The 23,931-nt window shown below is 41.9% G+C and overlaps 1 protein-coding gene across 1 annotated transcript in view; it reads left to right on the top strand.

Moving 5' to 3' along the window:
• astn1 (astrotactin 1) overlaps window positions 1–23,931 on the top strand; it is a gene marked incomplete at both ends in the record, with an annotated part of 224,595 nt that overhangs the window by 46,367 nt on the left and 154,297 nt on the right. The window contains 5 exons of the mRNA XM_084458037.1: window positions 3,382–3,775; window positions 4,982–5,137; window positions 14,466–14,615; window positions 19,729–19,878; window positions 21,070–21,237. Of these exons, the coding sequence (XP_084314163.1) occupies window positions 3,382–3,775; window positions 4,982–5,137; window positions 14,466–14,615; window positions 19,729–19,878; window positions 21,070–21,237 (1,018 nt within the window). The remainder of the gene's footprint in view (window positions 1–3,381; window positions 3,776–4,981; window positions 5,138–14,465; window positions 14,616–19,728; window positions 19,879–21,069; window positions 21,238–23,931) is intronic.

The following is a 23,931-nucleotide window of genomic DNA, read 5'->3' as shown; positions in this document are numbered from 1 at the left end:
ATCTCTCATAGACTTCCAACCATTTTTTTAAATGCTGTCAGAGGGAGAATATAAAGTGTGACAAAGAGTATTTCAAGGTATAAATTAAGTCTCTATCTTAAAACATGTTTCGTAGCATGAAAAATATAAAGGTATCAACATGGGTATGAAGCTTTGTTAAGCTTGGGATGAAGCTAAATATGTAAATGTTTCCGTAATGATCGAAGTGTCAGCCTTCGTGCAATATTAGTTTTTATTAAACGTTCTAAATTGAATTCAGCAATTTAATCTCATGCCATTAGAAGCTATTTCCACTGAACAACCTCATGCTGTGTGTGTAATGGGATTTTTTACTTTTAACATTTTTGCAATTTCCAAATCAGTGTTGGATAATAAACCTTTTGGAAACAGTATCCACATTTAATTTTCTTTCCTACTTTACAGTACTAGGGCCTGACCTTATTTTTTTTTAAATTGTAAGTAGAAACATGAAAATCAAAGAAGCCTATCCTAAAGGATTTGGTCACTTTTTATACTCTATACAATACTCAAAGATGTTATTAGGTAGTATTTTCATAGACTTACTGTACACACTTTGCATAATAGCTCACAAATCATGCTGCTCCCTTAATGTCGATGTGTCTGTATTGTGTTGAAGTGACATGGCTGAATGATGAGTTATTAAGGCGATTCTGTTGTTCTAGAATCATCCTTAAGTGGATTACAGACTGAAGTACTGGCATCCTTTGATGTTTGGCTTAGTTTTATTGGCTTTTATTAGAATGGACAGCTCACTTAGTCTGCCCTCTGATTCTCTGTAATGTACAGCATTACACTGTCCCCCTACCTTCTACCTTCCAGCTCTGCATTGGGCTGATTTGAATTGATGGCTTTAATTACATTTCTTGGTGAGGTAAATTCAATAAAAACTGATTTTCAGTTGACTGTCATAGGTAGGGAGGATGCGTTCCAGTGTGTCTCTCCTACCATGGGGTTAGTTCCTCTGTGTCTCTCCTACCATGGGGTTAGTTCCCCTGTATCTCTCCTACCATGGGTTTAGTTCCCCTGTATCTCTCCTACCATGGGTTTAGTTCCCCTGTGTCTCTCCTACCATGGGTTTAGTTCCCCTGTGTCTCTCCTACCATGGGTTTAGTTCCCCTGTATCTCTCCTACCATGGGGTTAGTTCCCCTGTGTCTCTACCATGGGTTTAGTTCCCCTGTGTCTCTCCTACCATGGGTTTAGTTACCCTGTGTCTCTACCATGGGTTTAGTTCCCCTGTGTCTCTACCATGGGTTTAGTTCCTCTGTGTCTCTGCTACCATGGGTTTAGTTCCTCTGTGTCTCTCCTACCATGGGTTTAGTTCCCCTGTATCTCTCCTACAATGGGTTTAGTTCCCCTGTGTCTCCACTACCATGGGTTTAGTTTCCCTGTGTCTCTCCTACCATGGGTTTAGTTCCCCTGTATCTCTCCTACCATGGGTTTAGTTCCCCTGTGTCTCCACTACCATGGGTTTAGTTCCCCTGTGTCTCCACTACCATGGGTTTATTTCCCCCCACACACACAAATAATAATCCTTTATTTATAGGGCACATTGAAATGAGCTGGACTAAAATATATATCTAGCTCAATACTTGAGCAATCAGTAAAACTAAAGTCTCTATGTGTTCACGTTACTAGGGCTAAAAGTCCAAAATAGCGTACTATGCCTTTAAATCTGGAGTAGTTTTGTGACTTTGAAAGTACAAAAATGTAATCAGTATTATACAAATTATACCATCTCCTTTCTGACCACTGTGCATACAGATCTGCTGCATAATTGACCCTTATTCCAGCATCATTAGTTAATGTTCTTGACTATGCAAAATAGGCAAACAATTTATGCTAATTGATTTTACTTCGGCTGTTTCATATAATGCGGGCGAAGCTCTTTGTGAGCCTCTCTGTGTTTAAATGGGACTCTTCCATTCCAATGACTTGTTTGGTAATACTCTCCATATTTGTGTTAATTGTTCCATCATTCTCCTCCTTCTAATGGCATCTTCTAAGAGATTTATTCAGGATCCCCCCCTCCCCACCACCACTATTGTTCAAGTCCTACCCTGCTTCATAGAGCAGCTGTGGACGATGTGTTCTTTTCTGTGATGACTTGGAAATGCAGCATGTTATTTCCTGAAGTTGCCTTTTTTTTGTTCTATTATTTCTGTTATGCACCAGGGTGTTTTTAAACAGGCTGATATCTCGGTAGGGCCTGGCTGGTTTTTAAACAGGCTGATATCTCTTTAGGGCCTGGCTGGTTTTTAAACAGGCTGATATCTCTTTAGGGCCTGGCTGGTTTTTAAACAGGTTGATATCTCTTTAGGGCCTGGCTGGTTTTTAAACAGGCTGATATCTCTTTAGGGCCTGGCTGGTTTTTAAACAGGCTGATATCTCTTTAGGGCCTGGCTGGTTTTTAAACAGGCTGATATCTCTTTAGGACCTGGCTGGTTTTTAAACAGGCTGATATCTCTTTAGAGCCTGGCTGGTTTTTAAACAGGCTGATATCTCTTTAGGGCCTGGCTGGTTTTTAAACAGGTTGATATCTGGGTCGGGCCTGGCTGGTTTTTAAACAGGCTGATATCTCTTTAGGACCTGGCTGGTTTTTAAACAGGCTGATATCTCTTTAGGACCTGGCTGGTTTTTAAACAGGCTGATATCTCTTTAGGGCTTGGCTGGTTTTTAAACAGGCTGATATCTCTTTAGGGCTTGGCTGGTTTTTAAACAGGCTGATATCTCTTTAGCGCCTGGCTGGTTTTTAAACAGGCTGATATCTCTTTAGAGCCTGGCTGGTTTTTAAACAGGCTGATATCTCTTTAGCGCCTGGCTGGTTTTTAAACAGGCTGATATCTCTTTAGAGCCTGGCTGGTTTTTAAACAGGCTGATATCTCTTTAGGGCCTGGCTGGTTTTTAAACAGGCTGATATCTCGGTAGCGCCTGGCTGGTTTTTAAACAGGCTGATATCTCTTTAGAGCCTGGCTGGTTTTTAAACAGGCTGATATCTGGGTCGGGTCTGGCTGGTTTTTAAACAGGCTGATATCTGGGTCGGGTCTGGCTGGTTTTTAAACAGGCTGATATCTCTTTAGGACCTGGCTGGTTTTTAAACAGGCTGATATCTCTTTAGGACCTGGCTGGTTTTTAAACAGGTTGATATCTGGGTAGGGCCTGGCTGGTTTTTAAACAGGCTGATATCTCTTTAGGACCTGGCTGGTTTTTAAACAGGCTGATATCTCTTTAGGACCTGGCTGGTTTTTAAACAGGCTGATATCTGGGTCGTCCCTGGCTGGTTTGTGAACGTGCTCAGTCGGGGGGGACTCAGCAGGCGCAGGCTGTGACGTGCTCATCCATGCTTGTGTTTGTGTTGGCAGGGGGGGATGATCGCCCTGCTGCTGTCCATCCTCTGCCTGGTGCTCATCATCTACACACGCCGGCGCTGGTGCAAGCGCCGCCGTGTACCGCAGCCCCAGAAGAGCGCCAGCGCCGAAGCCGCCAACGAGATCCACTACATCCCCTCGGTGCTGATGGGCGGCCAGGCGCGGGAGAGCCTGAGGAACTCCCGCGGTCAGGGACACAACTCCAGCGGCACGCTGAGCATCCGCGAGACGCCCATCCTGGACGGCTACGAGTACGACATCACCGACCTGCGACACCACCTGCAGCGGGAGTGCATGAATGGCGGCGAGGACTTCACCAGCCAGGTGACTCGCACCCTGGACTCCCTGCAGGGCTGCAACGACAAGGCCAACATGGACCTGACACCTGGTGGGTTGGTGCAGTGCATGGGTTAGGGTTAGGGTTAGGGTTAGCAGCAAGCTCTTCATTCCTCAGCTTGCTGCTCATTACTTGCTTTTTGATAGAGCCTTAAAGGTACCCAATGTAGTTTTTGACCACTAGTATGCGCTCTAGAGCAATTTGAGAAGGTGGTCCCCGAAAATCGCGTACTACGTCATTGCGTCAATACACGGAGCACATAATAGTGACGTTTCACACATCTTTGTTGCTAAATATCATTTTGCGAAGAAATTACCAGGTAGGAAAGACATTCAAGTGATTCAACATGTTTATTAGACTACAAGGAACCAAATAATCGAGGAATTTCTAAAATAAACAAAGAACTGATTGTTTTGATTCACGTTTCGTTGGGTACCTTTAATGCTTAGCAACGATGTCAAGGACAAAGCCATGTGCATAGGGAGAACATAGTGCTTCTGTTCAGCTCATGAATCCACACTGATTCAAGTTGAACTACAACAACAGATTATTGGGATTGAAACATTCCAAACAATTTGTTTGGAATTAACATCCCCTATTTGTAATGAGTTGACCTTAGAATTGAGAACAACCCCCAAGAGAAATATGATGTGGGATTGCAGGAATGTGCAAAACCCACAGAATCTCAATTAGCGGCAGCTATACTTTAGAAAATAAATAAAAGCCCTCAAGATTGGATCTGAGAAAACATGGTGTTTTCTGAGAGAACACAAATGTCCCAGGAGGTTATCTAAGAGGGATAATGTCATGCATTTCACATCCAATGGGACGATGCGATGACCTCCCCTAATGGAATCTACTACCCTTCTACCACTCTCACCCTAAACACTTTTTCATCATTGGCCAGAGTCAGAGCAGAATCGCTGGAATACTGATTGAAGACGGCTCAGGACTTTAGACAAGAATGCTATGGTTTGAAAGGCAAACTGCTATAGAGTGTACCAGCACTGAAATGGTTGGCCAAAGCTACCGCAAATTATTATATATGTATTATTATTATTATTATTATTATTATTATACATTATGATTATGTATTATAAATGTATATTTCATCTAAGGCCCACTAGCGATGGAGTATTCACTATACTAATTGTCTTCCGTACTAATAGGAATTGTCAACACTTCTGAGGTACTATAGATAAATATGTATATATATATATATCTATATATAATATGTTTCACTAATCTCTCAATTAGTGAGTGTGAGTGACAACACGAAGATGGCCCTAATGAACAAATACAAGGACAACATCATCGCCACGAGCCCCATCGACAGCAACCACCAGCAGAACACCCTGCTTCCCCACGGCACCGCCACCAGCCAGCGCAAGCGTCTGTCCAGCAACACCCGCGGTGAGTCAGCCAATCGGCTCGCGCCGCTCTCCCGAGTCACCCAATCACCGCCCCCCGTTCCCCTATCCCAACCCCTCGCCACGCCGCATGTTCCCCCTGACAGGGAGAGGCCCGGTCGAAAAAGAGGACCGTGTGACTCAGACATGAGACGTCAGCAGTTGACCCCCGATAATAATCAGCTGGGCACTGTGCCCCTGACCATGTGTGGGCTTTATCTAGAGGCTAGAGAAGCGCTTCTGCTATGTAGTGGGGTGAGGAACGCTTCTGCTATGTAGTGGGGTGAGGAAGGGTTCTGCTATGTAGTGGGGTGAGGAAGGGTTCTGCTATGTAGTGGGGTGAGGAACGGTTCTGCTATCTAGAGGCTAGAGAAGCGGTTCTGCTATGTAGTGGGGTGAGGAAGGGTTCTGCTATGTAGTGGGGTGAGGAACGGTTCTGCTATGTAGTGGGGTGAGGAAGGGTTCTGCTATGTAGTGGGGTGAGGAACGGTTCTGCTATGTAGTTGGGTGAGGAAGGGTTCTGCTATGTAGTGGGGTGGGGAAGGGTTCTACTACAGGGGTGAGGAAGGGTTCTACTAGTTGGGTGAGGAAGGGTTCTACTATGTAGTGGGGTGAGGAAGGGTTCTACTAGAGGGGTGAGGAAGGGTTCTACTATGTAGTGGGTGAGGAAGGGTTCTGCTATGTAGTGGAGTGAGGAAGGGTTCTGCTATGTAGTGGGGTGAGGAAGGGTTCTGCTATGTAGTGGGGTGAGGAAGGGTTCTGCTATGTAGTGGGGTGAGGAAGGGTTCTACTACTGTATGTAGTGGGGTGGGGAACAGGGGAAGGGTCTATGAAAAGGCTCAGGGAACATTGTGGAGCAAAACCTGACAGAGCTCGATGACGAGAGAGTTCCCCATAAGATATTAGAAGGTATAGTCATGTAAGATATTAGAAGGTATAGTAATGTATTGTAAGATATTAGAAGGTATAGTCATGTCAGATATTAGAAGGTATAGTCATGTAAGATATTAGAAGGTATAGTCATGTAAGATATTAGAAGGTATAGTCATGTAAGATATTAGAAGGTATAGTCATGTAAGATATTAGAAGGTATAGTCATGTAAGATATTAGAAGGTATAGTCATGTAAGTTATTAGAAGGTATAGTCATGTAAGTTATTAGAAGGTATAGTCATGTAAGATATTAGAAGGTATAGTCATGTCAAATATTAGAAGGTATAGTCATGTACGATATTAGAAGGTAAAGTCATGTAAGATATTAGAAGGTTTAGTCATGTAAGATATTAGAAGGTATAGTCATGTAAGATATTAGAAGGTATAGTCATGTAAGATATTAGAAGGTATAGTCATGTACGATATTAGAAGGTATAGTCATGTAAGATATTAGAAGGTATAGTCATGTAAGATATTAGAAGGTATAGTCATGTAAGATATTAGAAGGTATAGTCATGTAAGATATTAGAAGGTATAGTCATGTAAGATATTAGAAGGTACAGTCATGTAAGATATTAGAAGGTATAGTCATGTAAGATATTAGAAGGTATAGTCATGTAAGATATTAGAAGGTATAGTCATGTAAGTTATTAGAAGGTATAGTCATGTAAGATATTAGAAGGTATAGTCATGTAAGATATTAGAAAGTATAGTCATGTAAGATATTAGAAGGTATAGTCATGTAAGATATTAGAAGGTATAGTCATGTAAGATATTAGAAGGTATAGTCAAGATATTAGAAGGTATAGTCATGTAAGATATTAGAAGGTATAGTCATGTAAGATATTAGAAGGTATAGTCATGTAAGATATAAGAAGGTGTAGTCATGTAAGATATTAGAAGGTATAGTTATGTAAGATATTAGAAGGTATAGTCATGTAAGATATTAGAAGGTATAGTCATGTAAGATATTAAAAGGTATAGTCATGTCAGATATTAGAAGGTGTAGTCATGTAAGATATTAGAAGGTATAGTCATGTAAGATATTAGAAGGTATAGTCATGTAAGATATTAGAAGGTATAGTCATGTAAGATATTAGAAGGTGTAGTCATGTAAGATATTAGAAGGTATAGTCATGTAAGATATTAGAAGGTATAGTCATGTAAGATATTAGAAGGTATAGTCATGTACGATATTAGAAGGTATAGTCATGTAAGATATTAGAAGGTATAGTCATGTAAGATATTAGAAGGTATAGTCATGTAAGATATAAGAAGGTATAGTCATATACGATATTAGAAGGTATAGTCATGTAAGATATTAGAAGGTATAGTCATGTAAGATATTAGAAGGTTTAGTCATGTAAGATATTAGAAGGTATAGTCATTTAAGATATTAGAAGGTATAGTCATGTAAGATATTAGAAGGTATAGTCATGTACGATATTAGAAGGTATAGTCATGTACGATATTAGAAGGTATAGTCATGTAAGATATTAGAAGGTATAGTCATGTAAGATATTAGAAGGTATAGTCATGTAAGATATTAGAAGGTATAGTCATGTAAGATATAAGAAGGTATAGTAATGTATTGTAAGATATTAGAAGGTATAGTCATGTAAGATATTAGAAGGTATAGTCATGTAAGATATTAGAAGGTATAGTCATGTAAGATATTAGAAGGTATAGTCATGTAAGATATTAGAAGGTATAGTCATGTAAGATATTAGAAGGTATAGTCATGTAAGATATTAGAAGGTATGTAAGATATTAGAAGGTATATTCATGTAAGATATTAGAACGTATAGTCATGTAAGATATTAGAAGGTATAGTCAGGTAAGATATTAGAAGGTATAGTCATGTAAGATATTAGAAGGTTTAGTCATGTAAGATATTAGAAGGTATAGTCATGTAAGATATTAGAAGGTATAGTCATGTAAGATATTAGAAGGTATGTAAGATATTAGAAGGTATAGTCAGGTAAGATATTAGAAGGTATATTCATGTAAGATATTAGAACGTATAGTCATGTAAGATATTAGAAGGTATAGTCAGGTCAGATATTAGAAGGTATAGTCATGTAAGATATTAGAAGGTTTAGTCATGTAAGATATTAGAAGGTATAGTCATGTAAGATATTAGAGGGTATAGTCATGTAAGATATTAGAAGGTATAGTCATGTAAGATATTAGAAGGTATAGTCATGTAAGATATTAGAAGGTATAGTCATGTAAGATATTAGAAGGTATAGTCATGTAAGATATTAGAAGGTATAGTCATGTAAGATATTAGAAGGTATAGTCATGTAAGATATTAGAAGGTATAGTCATGTAAGATATTAGAAGGTATAGTCATGTAAGATATTAGAAGGTATAGTCATGTAAGATATTAGAAGGTAAAGTCATGTAAGATATATGAAGGTATAGTCATGTAAGATATTAGAAGGTATAGTCATGTAAGATATTAGAAGGTATAGTCATGTAAGATATTAGAAGGTATAGAAGGTATATGTAAGTTATTGGGGAGAGAAGTGAGCCTGGCCCAGGGTGGGTAAGGTCTCTATCTGCCCGTCAGAGAGGCGTAGTAACATTCATATTCCAGACACTAGATCAGAGCAGTACCCGTTGGACACTCGGGGAGATTCATTTGCATCAGCCATCGACCGCTACATTTCCATCTCATTTCTGATTTGTGAAAACCCAACATGACTCTGGATATGGCTTGTGTTTTTGATGTTTTGTTCCTCTCTGTGGAGCGCCTTGTGAGTGTCTCTGACCTTGGGGTAGCTGGAGAAACGCACCTGCACTGACTTCCTGCTCCTTAACGAGGAGATAAATCGAAGCTCACTTAGACAGAGAAAAAAAACACTACAAACCCTTTTATTCAGAATGGTTTCAGAACAGAGAACAGTGGAACCAAGTAGGGATGAGACGGTATACTGTAAAACCGTGAACCACGGTATAAAATGTCCACGGTATTAGAACCGTGACATTCCCTGTGTTTACGGTATTACGTTTACGGTATTACACAATAATGCGCTGCTGAAACTTCACATTTCAAGTTGCTTGCAACAGTCTCCAGCTCTCTGGGAGCCATTCTCTGACCCCCTACAGCTGCTCTGAGAGGTAGAGAGGAAGAGAGAGAGAAAGAAAGACAGAGAGAGAGGAGAGAGGGAGGGAGGGAGAGAGAGAGAGAAAGAGAGAATTCAGCCTTCAGAAATAAACATAGCAGCATTTACATAGTTTATGCATTCATTTCAGTTTTGAAAGCAGCAGATGACAAAGCACAAAGCGTAAAACAAAAGCACATTCATTATCATGTTTTATCAGCTCTTGATGTTAAAATGTAGATTGGATTCCAGTGTGCTGTTTCCCCATATTACAAAGGCTCGGTTTCTCTATGTAGTAGTGTAGTACAGAAGAGAAAGAGGAAGAAGAAGAAGAAGAAGAGGAAGAAGAAGAAGAAGAAGAAGAAGAAGAAGAAGAAGAAGAAGAAGAAGAAGAAGAAGAAGAAGAAGAAGAAGAAGAAGAAGAAGAATCAAGATGACTAACTCAGTGTTTTGGTCTGCTTCTCCAAGCTTTGTTAGACTTGCATTTTAATCTGTGAGAAATTATGCAAAGATCATTTAAGGGCTTTTGCTATTTTCAAAAGAACAGTTAATAGCCCTCATGAGTGCATCAAACTGTGGTGCTCAAAAATTCTGTTTCAAGGCAACAGGCAAACAATGTGATGCGACTGACTTATTGGTTGGCAGACTTACACAGGCACATTTGACCAAAGCCAGGCTGGCTAGGATCTATTTGTGACAGATGTCATTCGGTCCCTGACACATATATTCATATGCTTTGGTCATGCCCCTCCTTTAATAGGTATTGGACAGAAATCTTTAGCACTATTTCAGAAAGTGTTGGAACGGAGCTCAGCCGACTGCCCTAACAGCTCTTTTTGGAGTCTTTCCCCACCGTATCATTATCCAGGTACAAGGCTGGCTTTGTGGCCCATACAACGCTTCTAACAAGGCGCCTAATCCTATTAAAGTGGAAATCCTCTACCCCACCTTCTTACTCTCTATGGATCAGAGATATTCTATATTTTATTAAGTTAGAAAGAATTAGGTGTACGATGAGAGGTTCGCTAGACAGATTTAAGAAAACATGGGGAGTGTTCTTTATGGTGGTGGTGCAGTTGCCCGATATTCTGGACTGACTTGTGATGCTCATCTCTGGCCAGACTCTGAGATACATCGGGCTTGCTTGATTGATTGATTTTTGATTGATTTTATTTATTTTTAAGACAGGGACAAGGTACAGTAGACATTTACCCTATAGAATAGGGAGAGATGCACTGTACAAGGTTATAGCTAAACAGCTAATTTCCACCCGCAGGCTTGCTTGATGTTTGTATGTTGTGTCTCTTCTTCTGTATTGGGTGGGTGGGGTGTGTGCATGAACATATGTTTGTACATTGTCTCCGATGGGTGACCGGACTATGTAAACCTTTTATTTTATTTTATTTTTGTGTTGTTGTAGTTTTAGGAAGTGTCAACTCAGGGTTTACCACAACTATGCAGTTTCCTTTAAAATAATTGTGTCCTTTACTGGACCCTATTGATTTAACTGCTACTGTAAATTGTATTTTTTGTATGATTATTATTATTTAATTTTTTGTGCCTTTATTTGTTTATATAGGGGTCTAACATGGAGATATTTCATAGCATAGATATAGTTTCATAATCATTTCATTCTTGTAATGGGCATTGAAACCCTGATATTGCATCTATATCCCATGTATGCCCTTGAAACTTCAATAAACAAAATTGTAAAAAATAAATAAATGAAGGCATAGATTGACAATCCTGACAAATCATTATCCCACAGTATATTTAGAACAACGTATCTGAGGACGAAGTTGCTTTTGGATCCTAGAGACAGAGTTCCATGGTTAGATTAGGTTTTCATTGTACAGTCGTTAGGAATCGGCATAATCATATCCCAGTGGTACCTCTCAAACAAGGGACCTGGTCCCTTGAACCCGTCCTGAGTTTCTGAGTATAGCTGTGTTTACAGTTGTTGTTACATGTCTATTATTGGTTTTCTCTTGGCTAGCACTCCACAGAGCTCTCCTCATCATCACCAGCCATGCTAGCTCCAGAGGCATCGTAGCGCTACGTTCATCCTAAGCTACGGCGTTCATCGTAGCGCTACCATGAACGTAGCGCTACGATGCCTCTGGGAAACTCAGCCCTGAACAATTTCACAATAACTCACAACCTCACAATAACTTTGTCTGGTAGTGAGAGAGGCATTTCCACCTGCAGCGCATGCCAAGCGCAAAGTCTGGTGCTGAATATTCAATAGAGTCCATCTTGTATTGGTCTCTGTAGAACGCTGCACCTCTTGGCCCTTGCCCTATCGTGAAGGAGGGGGCGTCCTCTACGAACCCTTGCATGAGACACCGTGTTCCCTCGAGGGTCACCTCAAAGTTCTTTGGTTCAGTGTCATTTCATCTCAGAGCTGCTGTTCCTTGGTTACAAACATATTTCACCTTCTTTCGTCATTTTGTCTTCGCTTGATGATATATTTGAATGAAAGCTGTCCTTGTTGAGAACAGTGTTTAGTAGACGTGCAATAAAACAAAATTACCGTTTGTAAGGAAAACATCACTGATTGGTGGATAAAAGGCCTTACGTGTACAGATTAGGGTTAGTAGAACAAACAACATTGCACTTGGTTGGTTTTGAACCTGGGACACATGCATTACAAGGCAAGCGTTGCTATAAGCTACCATCCGCCCTCCCCAACCTGCCACCAACAAGTCTCCCCACAAAATGTATGCGGATGTGTATGTATCAATGTAGTTAAATGCATCGCTTAATTCATAAGCATTTCATACACTTCATAAATGGCTGGTTTGTTAGGGTGCCTATGTGTGTAAATTGGAAAAAAAAAAATCCAGCAGATCTCAAATGTGTTCAAATAACTAAATGTGTCTGTGACACTATGGAGCTGGCCTACTTTTAGTGGTTTAGAGTGTCTAAATCCATTCTTTGTGATGCTCTGTGTATTGTTGTATAGTCTACTGTATGTTGTTCAGTGGAAATTTTGCCAAAGTGATGCCATCATCAGATGAACAATGTATCTGGGTTGGGTCGCCATCATGTCACTGGCACTCAACTCGCACTCATTTTTATTAATTGGTTAATTATTTAATTAATTAAATCTTTTTTTTTCTTCTTTTTTTTCTTTTTTTTTTTGGGGGGGGGGGTATATTTACACACTCAATCACAGTCATATCATTAGACATTTTGAAATAATTTAATGATGGAAGGATTTCCTGTCGAGCCTTCACAGCTTGAAGCGCTGACGTCTTTGTCTGCTTACTTTTACTCTAGTAACACTTGTTGATGTTGAAGTAACACTTGAGCGGACTACAATATAACCCTAAAGAAAGGTTGAAAATGTTTGTCATATTGCTGCATTGAAATCCCATATGTGCACTGTATGCATTCTGTTGCTTTTTGAAAAATGATTTTCTATAGCCTTTAATCCAGTGGTTTGGAATGAGAAAATAAGTAGGAACGTATTGGCTTATTGCCCCCTGCCTTGAATCAGGCCAGAGACAGCTTCCGACTCCGTGATGATTGCATAAACATGGACCGACACGAATAACATTACCCCCCCCCACCCCCGCTGAGTGCCCCCCCCCCCCCTTATCCCTTCTCACTCCCTCAGCCGCAGGGTGATGAAAGCATGTGTCCTCTGCTGAGCTGAGAAAACGAGTCACGTTGTCTTTCTCACCATGATAGAATACCTCAGGATGTAGGGTGTTATTGTATCTTCCATGTTCTCCGCCTCATGAATGTGTTTGTACAGCGCTGCTGTGTCTGATGAGGCACAGGATATGGGTGCCATTTGTAATGGGGAACATCCTGTCCATTGTCCAAGTAATCCGATTACACAGGAAGTGCATCAACATGAGTGATATGTCAACGAAAAGTGATTCTGTTGTTTAGATAACAACTAGTCTGGGTGCACCGCTCACTCCACAGGAAAACAGCACTGTGCATTTGGTATAAGGGGGAATACACTTTTGTTTGGAATGTTTTTTAGTTTTTTTCTCTGATCACATGGTTGGAAGATAGATAGATTTATTTATGTCACCTCTCAACACACAGAGTTGTGAGACAGACAAAAAAAGAGACTACAATTTAGCACACATCAGCTTGTTATCAGGAAAAACAGTTATACGTGCAGGTGCAAAACAGTGCTTAAACACTCAGAAGAATGTCTTCTGTTAAGGATGAGGTGTTAGGCGTTGGCACATCCGTTGATACGGTTGATACGGTTTTTACCACTTGAAATAACACCATTTATTTATGTCGTCTAGATCATTAAAATGTACAACATGGTTTGAGAGCTGGAGAAACAATTCTCAACGAATGTGTGAATAGAGTTCACAGTGTATGGGTTTCAGATTCAGTAGAGCCACTATTACATAGGGTACAGACACATCTATCAGCTGGGGAGTGAGTGTATCTACCAGTTTCTATAGCTAAAGGTGCGACTCCACATCTGAACTGTTTTGATATAATACTTTGTAAGGATGGCTCAGTTTCAAAAGCACTTTTATAATAAATAAACTAGAGAGGAATACATTGTGCACATAGTGTGCAATATGTGCACAATGTATTGCTCTCTGGTTTATTTATCAACTGGAGCCAATTCTGTTCATCTGACTCTGTTAGTGCTATGTTCATCTGACTCTGTTAGTGCTATGTTCATCTGACTCTGTTAGTGCTATGTTCATCTGACTCTGTTAGATTTATGTTCATCTGACTCTGTTAGTGCTATTTTCATCTGACTGTTAGTGCTATGTTCATCTGACTATGTTAGAGTTATGTTCATCTGACTATGTTAGTGCTATTTTCATCTGACTGTTAGTGCTATGTCAAAATTATTTAGATAATTTATTGAATAGACCAGTGTCCAGGGGGGTGTACTTTTATTTTTTATTTTTTTACTTATCAAGCTGCCTCACACTAAGGAAGTCTCCTGCCATATGGGCCAGGGCAATGGCTAGTTTGTTGCACAGAGAGTATCTTAAAATATTCCCAATGAATATTGCATTCTCAACTCAATGGACTTTGTCAGCCTCACAGTTGAACATGTTCCAAGCAATGAAGCCTTTTATATGTTTTCACACAATAGCTTTTTTTTTTTTTCTGCTCTCTCTTTCCACTCAATACCAGAGAATTTTCATTTCTAATTGCCATGGTGACGGATTCATGGCTCCATAATGGAATATTTTACCATTTCACCACCAATTAGCCCCGCCGCTGGCTCCCCCTGACCGGCGGAGTGGACGGTCGTGACTGTGGGTGTTTTGTGTGAATCTCACAGCGGGTTCAACCTTCCTGAACCCAGACGGCGACTCGGGGACCGAGGCGGACAGCGAACCCCAGCTGACCTTCTACACCGACCCCAACCGCAGCCGGCGCCGTGGCCGGGCTGTAAGAAACGGCAACGCCACCAGCGCCTGGGGCTCTGGGGGTAAGGAGGACCCGCTGAACCTGAACACCCACCATCCCACTGCTACTGTACCTGAACACCTACCCTCCCATCTCTACTGTACCTGAACACCAACCCTCCCATCTCTACTGTACCTGAACACGCACCCTCCCATCTCTACTGTACCTGAACACCCACCATCCCACCTCTACTGTACCTGAACACCCACCCTCCCATCTCTACTGTACCTGAACACCCACCACCCCACCTCTACTGTACCTGAACACCCACCCTCCCATCTCTACTGTACCTGAACACGCACCCTCCCATCTCTACTGTACCTGAACACCTACCATCCCACCTCTACTGTACCTGAACACCCACCCTCCCATCTCTACTGTACCTGAACACCAACCCTTCCATCTCTACTGTACCTGAACACCCACCATCCCACCTCTACTGTACCTGAACACCCACCCTCCCATCTCTACTGTACCTGAACACCCACCATCCCACCTCTACTGTACCTGAACACCCACCCTCCCATCTCTACTGTACCTGAACACCAACCCTTCCATCTCTACTGTACCTGAACACCCACCCTCCCATCTCTACTGTACCTGAACACCCACCCTCCCATCTCTACTGTACCTGAACACCCACCCTCCCATCTCTACTGTACCTGAACACCCACCCTCCCATCTCTACTGTACCTGAACACCAGCCCTCCCATCTCTACTGTACCTGAACACCCACCCTCCCATCTCTACTGTACCTGAACACGCACCCTCCCATCTCTACTGTACCTGAACACCCACCCTCCCATCTCTACTGTACCTGAACACCCACCCTCCCATCTCTACTGTACCTGAACACCCACCCTCCCATCTCTACTCTACCTGAACACGCACCCTCCCATCTCTACTGTACCTGAACACCCACCCTCCCATCTCTACTGTACCTGAACACCCACCCTCCCATCTCTACTGTACCTGAACACCCACCCTCCCATCTCTACTCTACCTGAACACGCACCCTCCCATCTCTACTGTACCTGAACACCCACCCTCCCATCTCTACTGTACCTGAACACCCACCCTCCCATCTCTACTGTACCTGAACACCCACACACACCCATCTCATCCATGGCATGATGACCAGCAGTGGTGTAGTGGAGGGTTTAGTCAGAGTATACCCACTTCTTTAGTCAGAGTATACCCACTTCTTTAGTCAGAGTATACTCACTTCTTTAGTCAGAGTATACCCACTTCTTTAGTCAGAGTATAGCCACTTCTTTAGTCAGAGTATACCCACTTCTTTAGTCAGAGTATACCCACTTCTTTAGTCAAAGTATACTCACTTCTTTAGTCAGAGTATACCCACTTCTTTAGTCAGAGTATACCCACTTCTTTAGTCAGAGTATAGCCACTTCTTACGTCAGAGTATGGCCACTTCTTTAGTCAGAGTATACCCACTTCTTTAGTCAGAGTATGGCCACTTCTTTAGTCAGAGTATACCCACTTCTTTAGTCAAGGCAAGGCAAGGCAAGGCAAGTTTATTTATATAGCACATTTCAGCCACAGGGCAATTCAAGGTGCTTTACATGAGAGATTAAAAGTATTAAAACAAAAAGCAAGACATTAAAGACATTTAAAACAAAAGACAGGACAAATTAAAAGCATTAAAACAAAAAGCAAGTCATTATAGACATTTAAACAAAAAGCAGGACAAATAGAATACAGGAATAAAAGTTACAGTGCAGTATACTGATAAACATAGCTCCTCTTAGAAAGCAGTGGCAAAAAGAAAAGTCTTCAGGCTTGTTTTAAAAGAACCAAGAGTTGCAGCAGACCTGCAGTCAGAGTATACCCACCTCTTTAGTCAGAGTATACCCACCTCTTTAGTCAGAGTATGGCCACTTCTTTAGTCAGAGTATACCCACTTTTTTAGTCAGAGTATAACCACTTCTTTAGTCAGAGTATGGCCACTTCTTTAGTCAGAGTATACCCACTTCTTTAGTCAGAGTATACCCACTTCTTTAGTCAGAGTATGGCCACTTCTTTAGTCAGAGTACACCCACTTCTTTAATCAGAGTATACCCACTTCTTTAGTCAGAGTATACTCACTTCTTTAGTCAGAGTATACCCACTTCTTTAGTCAGAGTATACTCACTTCTTTAGTCAGAGTATACTCACTTCTTTAGTCAGAGTATACCCACTTCTTTAGTCAGAGTATACCCACTTCTTTAGTCAGAGTATAGCCACTTCTTTAGTCAGAGTATACCCACTTCTTTAGTCAGAGTATACCCACTTCTTTAGTCAGAGTATAGCCACTTCTTTAGTCAGAGTATACCCACTTCTTTAGTCAGAGTATAGCAACTTCTCTAGTCAGAGTATAGCCAGTTCTCTAGTCAGAGTATACCTACTTCTTTAGTCAGAGTATACCCACTTCTTTAGTCAGAGTATAGCCACTTCTTTAGTCAGAGTATACCCACTTCTTTAGTCAGAGTATAGCCACTTCTTTAGTCAGAGTATGGCCACTTCTTTAGTCAGAGTATACCCACTTCTTTAGTCAGAGTATACCCACTTCTTTAGTCAGAGTATGGCCACTTCTTTAGTCAGAGTATGGCCACTTCTTTAGTCAGAGTATACCCACTTCTTTAGTCAGAGTATGGCCACTTCTTTAGTCAGAGTATACCCACTTCTTTAGTCAGAGTATACCCACTTCTTTAGTCAGAGTATACCCACTTCTTTAGTCAGAGTATACCCACTTCTTTAGTCAGAGTATAGCCACTTCTTTAGTCAGAATATACCCACTCTTTAGTCAGAGTATGGCCACTTCTTTAGTCAGAGTATACTCACTTCTTTAGTCAGAGTATACCCACTTCTTTAGTCGGAGTATACCCACTTCTTAAGTCAGAGTATACCCACTTGTTTAGTCAGAGTATACCCACTTCTTTAGTCATAGTATAGCCACTTCTTTAGTCAGAGTATGGCCACGTCTTTAGTCAGAGTATACCCACTTCTTTAGTCAGAGTATACCCACTTCTTTAGTCAGAGTATACCCACTTCTTTAGTCAGAGTATACCCACTTCTTTAGTCAGAGTATACCCACTTCTTTAGTCAGAGTATACCCACTTCTTTAGTCAGAGTATACCCACTTCTTTAGTCAGAGTATGGCCACTTCTTTAGTCAGAGTATACCCACTTCTTTAGTCAGAGTATACCCACTTCTTTAGTCAGAGTATAGCCACTTCTTTAGTCAGAGTATGGCCACTTCTTTAGTCAGAGTATACCCACTTCTTTAGTCAGAGTATACCCACTTCTTTAGTCAGAGTATACCCACTTATTTAGTCAGAGTATGGCCACTTCTTTAGTCAGAGTATGGCCACTTCTTTAGTCAGAGTATGGCCACTTCTTTAGTCACCACTACACCGCTGATGAACAGCCTGACTGTGTAATAAGCAGCCTGCCTGTGTAATAAGCTCTCATCTCTTCCATGGCATGATGCCTGGCCTTGCTCTACAGAATGGGAACTGTAACTGAATGTTGACAAACTATGTCTGCTTTGACAATGCTTGTAATGAATGCAATTAATGTATTTATGTAAATGTTTCAAAAGTATACTGTATGCACACAGTGATTTTAACATGTTGTGTTGGTAAACATGCACGCAGATAGAATGTTGACATATGTGTTGATAGCCGTCGCCATTGTAGTTCTACGTTTGTGTGTGTGTGTGTGTGTGTGTGTGTGTGTGTGTGTGTGTCTAGCGGTGTCTTTGATCACCCCACTCACGACTATTAAAACTAGTAACTCGGTGCCAGAAAAAAAGTTTCTGCACACCTGTTCTCTACAAGTGTCCACAAAAATCCGAGCGTTGGCTCACAAGACCCTCATCAGGGCACAGCTTGGTGTGTGCAGCGGTAAAATATGCTCGGTGTGAAAAGAGATCAGCCTCTAAAGTAATTGTTTAACACTGCAATTGTAACTATTTACCAGTTTTATGCTCCATGTTCCCGTGTATAAGCACGCCAAGTCCTTGGTGCTGTGATGTTGTGTTGCAGCTGTCAGACTGTCCAACGCCATGTCTGCCTCAGCGACACCTCAGGTCCAATTAAACCCTCTTCTCTTGCTCAGGTGTCACAAACAAGGCAAGCCAGTATCCAACACCTTTAATTAGTGGAGGGTTTAAGAATAGACGACATGTTTGCACCTTTCATCCTCGGTGCTGTGATTGTGTGAGGAGAAGAAAACATTGAGTTTGTTCCAAGGTGTCGGTTGTTGTAAGGTCTCTGGTCTCTGGTCGCAACAATATACTCTAGTCACGCAGCGACACTGGAACTTTTGGCAGTGAAAACCAAGTTTGAGCAAAGTAGGAGAGTGTTCTTGATTCACTTCTAACACTTTTATGTGTTGTAGTGTGTGTGTGTGTGTGTGTGTGTGTGTGTGTGTGTGTGTGTGCGTGTGTGTTTCTAGACACTTATATTGGAGTCTTCAAACTCTTGATTAAAAGGGATGAAAGATGAGCTCAGCCTGCCAGGGGAGAGAAGCTAGTGAGTAGTCCGCTGAAGGCTTTTCATTTCCAGCTAGTTCTCCTTGTTCCTCCCAGCACGTATGGTGGCTGATCTTCAGAGGTAAACTCGTATCACTCCGCCAGTGAGGCCTGGGACGCCACTCTGACGGAGTGATCTACAGGTCCCTAGGGCTGGGTTTAAAAAATCCATTAATCGATTCTGAATCGATTCATGAATCCCAAAATCAATCTTTTATTTAATGAATGAATGAATAAATGAAGGAATGAATAGTTCATTAATTCATTCAATGATTCACTTATTCATTCATACCCTAGTATTGATGTGTTGGCAGTCATGTTATTAAGGTTACAGCTAAAAAAACAGGTTTTAGTAACACTAACCGATATTGAATCGAATCGAATCGCGTTAATCGATTCTGAACCTTGTGAATCGGAATCGATTCTTGAAATTCAAATCGATACCCAGCCCTCCAGGTCTCTTTCCCTGGCTCTAAGCCCAGCGAGGACTGGTCCGTGAGTGACTTTCCTCACAGGACGTGCACAGGAGAGGGAGTTAAAAAGCGTGCTCACAGATTCACACGGCTCCTGTTTGTGCTCGTCTGTTGTCTGTCGTCCACCAGTAGGATCACCGCGAAGCCCCATCAATAAGACCACCCTGACCCTGATCAGCGTGGTCAGCTGCGTGATCGGCCTGGTCTACTCCTCGCACCTCTCCTGCGGCCTCAACGTACGGGTCATCCTCCACGTCCCTGAACACCTCATCGCCGATGGTAAACGCCGCTTCTAGAACTCTCTAAGGTTTCGTCACGGGCTGTTCAGGTTCTCCGCCAGGGCTTTACCGGGTCTGTCAGAATCAGAAGAACCTCAGGTGGATCTGTATCTCTGAACGCCCCGCCAGGTTAGCTAGCTATCCACTGTAAACATTCGCTCCATCTAGAGTGTCTCTTTCCCCTAGGAAGACCCCAGACGATTTGCCCTCACAGCATCAAAGCACATTATGGCTGGGTCGCAGTGACCACCCCTGTATCGACGCCCTCCCCCCCCCCTCCCTGAACCCCATGATGGGTTTGGACTGGCGTGGAGAACATTCAGTGTACCCCACTGCAGGAGTAAGGACTCAGTCTGGGCTCATTGACATTTTCCGGCCATCAGCGAGCTGGCAGTGCAGATATATGATGGACTGTGACTCGCCTTGCTCATCTATCATCTCGTCTTTGATTTGATTCCGAGCGCTGGCGAGTTCTGCGGCCACGCCAGATGAAATTAAGATTCTAGGAAGGTATCTGGTGGGAGGCAACTTGGAAAGGAGAGATGAAATATGGCACATTTGAGTGTTGAATTACAAAACTCAGATCGATTTAGAACGTGTCTGTAAATGTCTACACAATCTTATCAGAGGTAATTTGATGTCATGGGGAGACGGATGAAAATCTGTTTTGTTTTGTTTTAACTGTGGGTTTATGCAACAGCTGTTTATAGGCCTTAAAAAATATAGAAATGACTTTCAGGAATGTTAAGTCACATCATCTCCCTGACATTTTACACCAGGTAAAGAAATTACACAGACATGTTATTTGGTTTTATTGACATGTCATAACAGCGCATTCTGCTACTGCTAGGAGGTTGAAGGCTAACTGAGGGACAAATACATAGTACTAGATTAATCTCCTTTTAGATAAACGACCTCTGCTTGACCAGAACAGAACAGTGTACCAAACAAATAATCCTGCATGTTGGAGAAAGTCATACTGTAGATAAAGTCATACTGTAGATTTTACTTGCTCCATCATTTGCATTCGCATTGATGAATCACTCTAAGATATTGTAGTTGAAATAGCCGGGGTTAGATGAGTCAGTTAGACAATTGTTGTTTTAATCAATGTGGGACTCCGTCCAAATAAACTAATCAAGCGCTGTTACTCCGCCAATATTTTTTTTTCTCTCCTTGTGGCGGCCCTCAGGGTCCAGATTCATCTTGCTGCAGGGCAGTCAACTGGACGCGTCTGATTGGCTGAACCCGGCGCAGGTGCAGCTGTACTCCCAGCAGAACGCCAGCGGGCCCTGGATCAACGAGCTGTGTGGGCGCCGCCTCCTGGACCCTTGCGAGCACCAGTGTGATCCTGAGACAGGTACGGCAGCTGGCTGCTTTAACAACCTGCCACGGCACCGCAGGCCGACGCTAGCCTGGCTAGATAAGCCACAGTGTGATCCTGAGACAGGTACGGCAGCTGGCTGCTTTAACGGAGCGTTCGCTTGTGGTCGGAGGTGGCAAGTCGCAAAATACCTTCCTCCGACCTGTGTGCATTCCAGCTATATACCATTATATCACAGTTACCTAGTTATATCTATATACCATTATATCACAGTTACCTAGTTATATCTAGTGCATTCGAGCAACTGGGGGCTGAGAAACATATCCGAATTTGCGACGAGGAAGTGTGAGTTCATGCGGTGTTTTATTTAATAATTCCTAGTAGCAAGTAGCAAGTCGCAAGTCGCGGCTCCTTTTGCACAAATTACTGCATCAACATGGAGCAACATGGAGGCAATCAGCCCTGAAATATTTCACTACATGTCTAATGAATCTATATGAAAGTTTCACTTTTTGAATTAAATTACGGAAATTAAACAACTTTCCACAATATTCAAATTTTCTGAGATGCACCTGTATTATGCAACACAGAATATTCTAGTTTTTATTAAAAAAAATAAAAAAAAATCAATATTGTTGTGAAGGAAGCCAAGCACATTGAAAACCAGTACATTCACAGTGCTAATTCATATTAATAGTGTAAAGTCCACACAGTACATTCACAGTATTAATTCATATTAATAGTGTAAAGTCCACACAGTACAGCCACAGTGTTAATTCATATTAATAGTGTAAAGTCCACACAGTACATCTACAGTGTTAATTCATATTAATAGTGTAAAGTCCACACAGTACATCTACAGTATTAATTCATATTAATAGTGTAAAGTCACACATCCAGCACCTTCTACAGTTGGCTGTTCCGCTGACGGTTCCTCCCCCCGGTTCTTTTTTAAAATCTTTTATTTCACCTTTATTTACCCAGGCAAGCAATTAAGACCACATTCCTATATCCAAAAGCAGCCTGAGGAAGGGGCGAATGGGAGGCTGGAAAACCGTTGTGTTCAGCGCACGTTGATTAAGATGATCTACCATCACTTGTTGACTGCTACAGATGTGATGAGCGTGCACATTTTCATAATTAGGCCTAAAAATACCCGTCCGTCCCTCAACGCTGCCATTTGCCTGCGGCAGAGCGGTGCTTCGCCAGCATAACGCTCTGGAGCCACGCCCACCTGAACACCCGCGTGTTGAGTCCTACTTTCATTCCATGCGCTACAGTGCAGCAGTCCATGTCTCAAACAAGTCACAGGGGCCGGCTGTTCTCTTCACAAACACAGCTGGCTGACATGGACATGAAGGAAAAATGTTTATTTGCATAAAAATTGCATGAAATTATGACCAGGAGGGAAGATTACAATCTGATGTTAAAAGCTACATAGTGATTAACCTACCTTTATATAATACATGGGTCTTTATTTATTTGGCCACACACAACACACACACACACACACACACACACATGAGTGAGGGGTGACACTGCACATTCACAACACACAACACACACACACACACACACACACAAACACATGAGTGAGGGGTGACACTGCACATTCACAACACACAACACACACACACACACACACATATGAGTGAGGGGTGACACTGCACATTCACAACACACACACACACACACACACACACACACACACATGAGTGAGGGGTCACACTGCACATTCACAACACACAACACACACACATCTGTGTTCCTGTGAAAAAAATATTCTCAAAAATACGTTGCTTTACTTAATTTTCTGATCTGTTTCACAAGGCTTAATGCCAACATTAAACTAAAGTAACATGAAACTAAAGTAACATTAAACTAAAGTAACATGAAACTAAATAACTAAATGGGTCTCCTCTTCATCATTGAGTCTCCCCAGTTATCAGAGCTGAGACAGATTCCATGTTACAGATATTTGGGAGGAGACAATTCTCCCTTTTTGCATCTATTATTCAGTAGAGACCATCTCCAGCGAGCTGAAGAGAGGATTCTGAGACTTGAAATGAATAAAAATAGAAGCCAGACCTCTGAGACACCCGACAGAAGTCTTGAAATTGAATACATCACTTAAGGCTCCTGTCCTTAAAATGAAATATACAATAGGAGGCCTAGTGCAATGCATCAACAGTTGCATTGTATTTTTCATATCATGCATTCTCAATGAAACCCCAGTGTGTGTGGTGGAGGAGATGGCAGGGGGCCAGATCGCTACAAGACGACCTCGATTCAATCTTCCCTGAGAACGCCACACTGATGAGAACACGGACGGTCTGCCACACTGACAGTGGGCCTGGCGAAATTAAAAGAGATTGAGAATTTTAACCAGGCCTCCCAGTGAGGATCTGGTGAATGTTTAAGGTGCAACGTGTGGTCCGTCCATCGGTCTTTCTCTACCCCCTTCCAGCATGTAGAACACTAATGAGACAGAAAACACACAAGTCTATTACTAATCTTTGCACTGCAACTGGATTCATTTGGCTGAACAACAGGCCAATACATTCACTTGGAAGGGAAGGAGACCACCTCTAATTTAACAAGGACTACAATTAACTTGGTACAACACGTTGTGGAACATTTGTTTGGCTACACACAATGGATGGCTACACATATAGATACACATATAGATACGCATAGATACACACACAGATTACATTACATTAGTCATTT

This window comes from Borostomias antarcticus, assembly GCF_949987555.1.
Source record: "Borostomias antarcticus genome assembly, chromosome: 24".
In the NCBI taxonomy this organism is placed as follows: domain Eukaryota; kingdom Metazoa; phylum Chordata; class Actinopteri; order Stomiiformes; family Stomiidae; genus Borostomias; species Borostomias antarcticus.
This window is presented reverse-complemented; position numbering and strand designations above follow the sequence as displayed.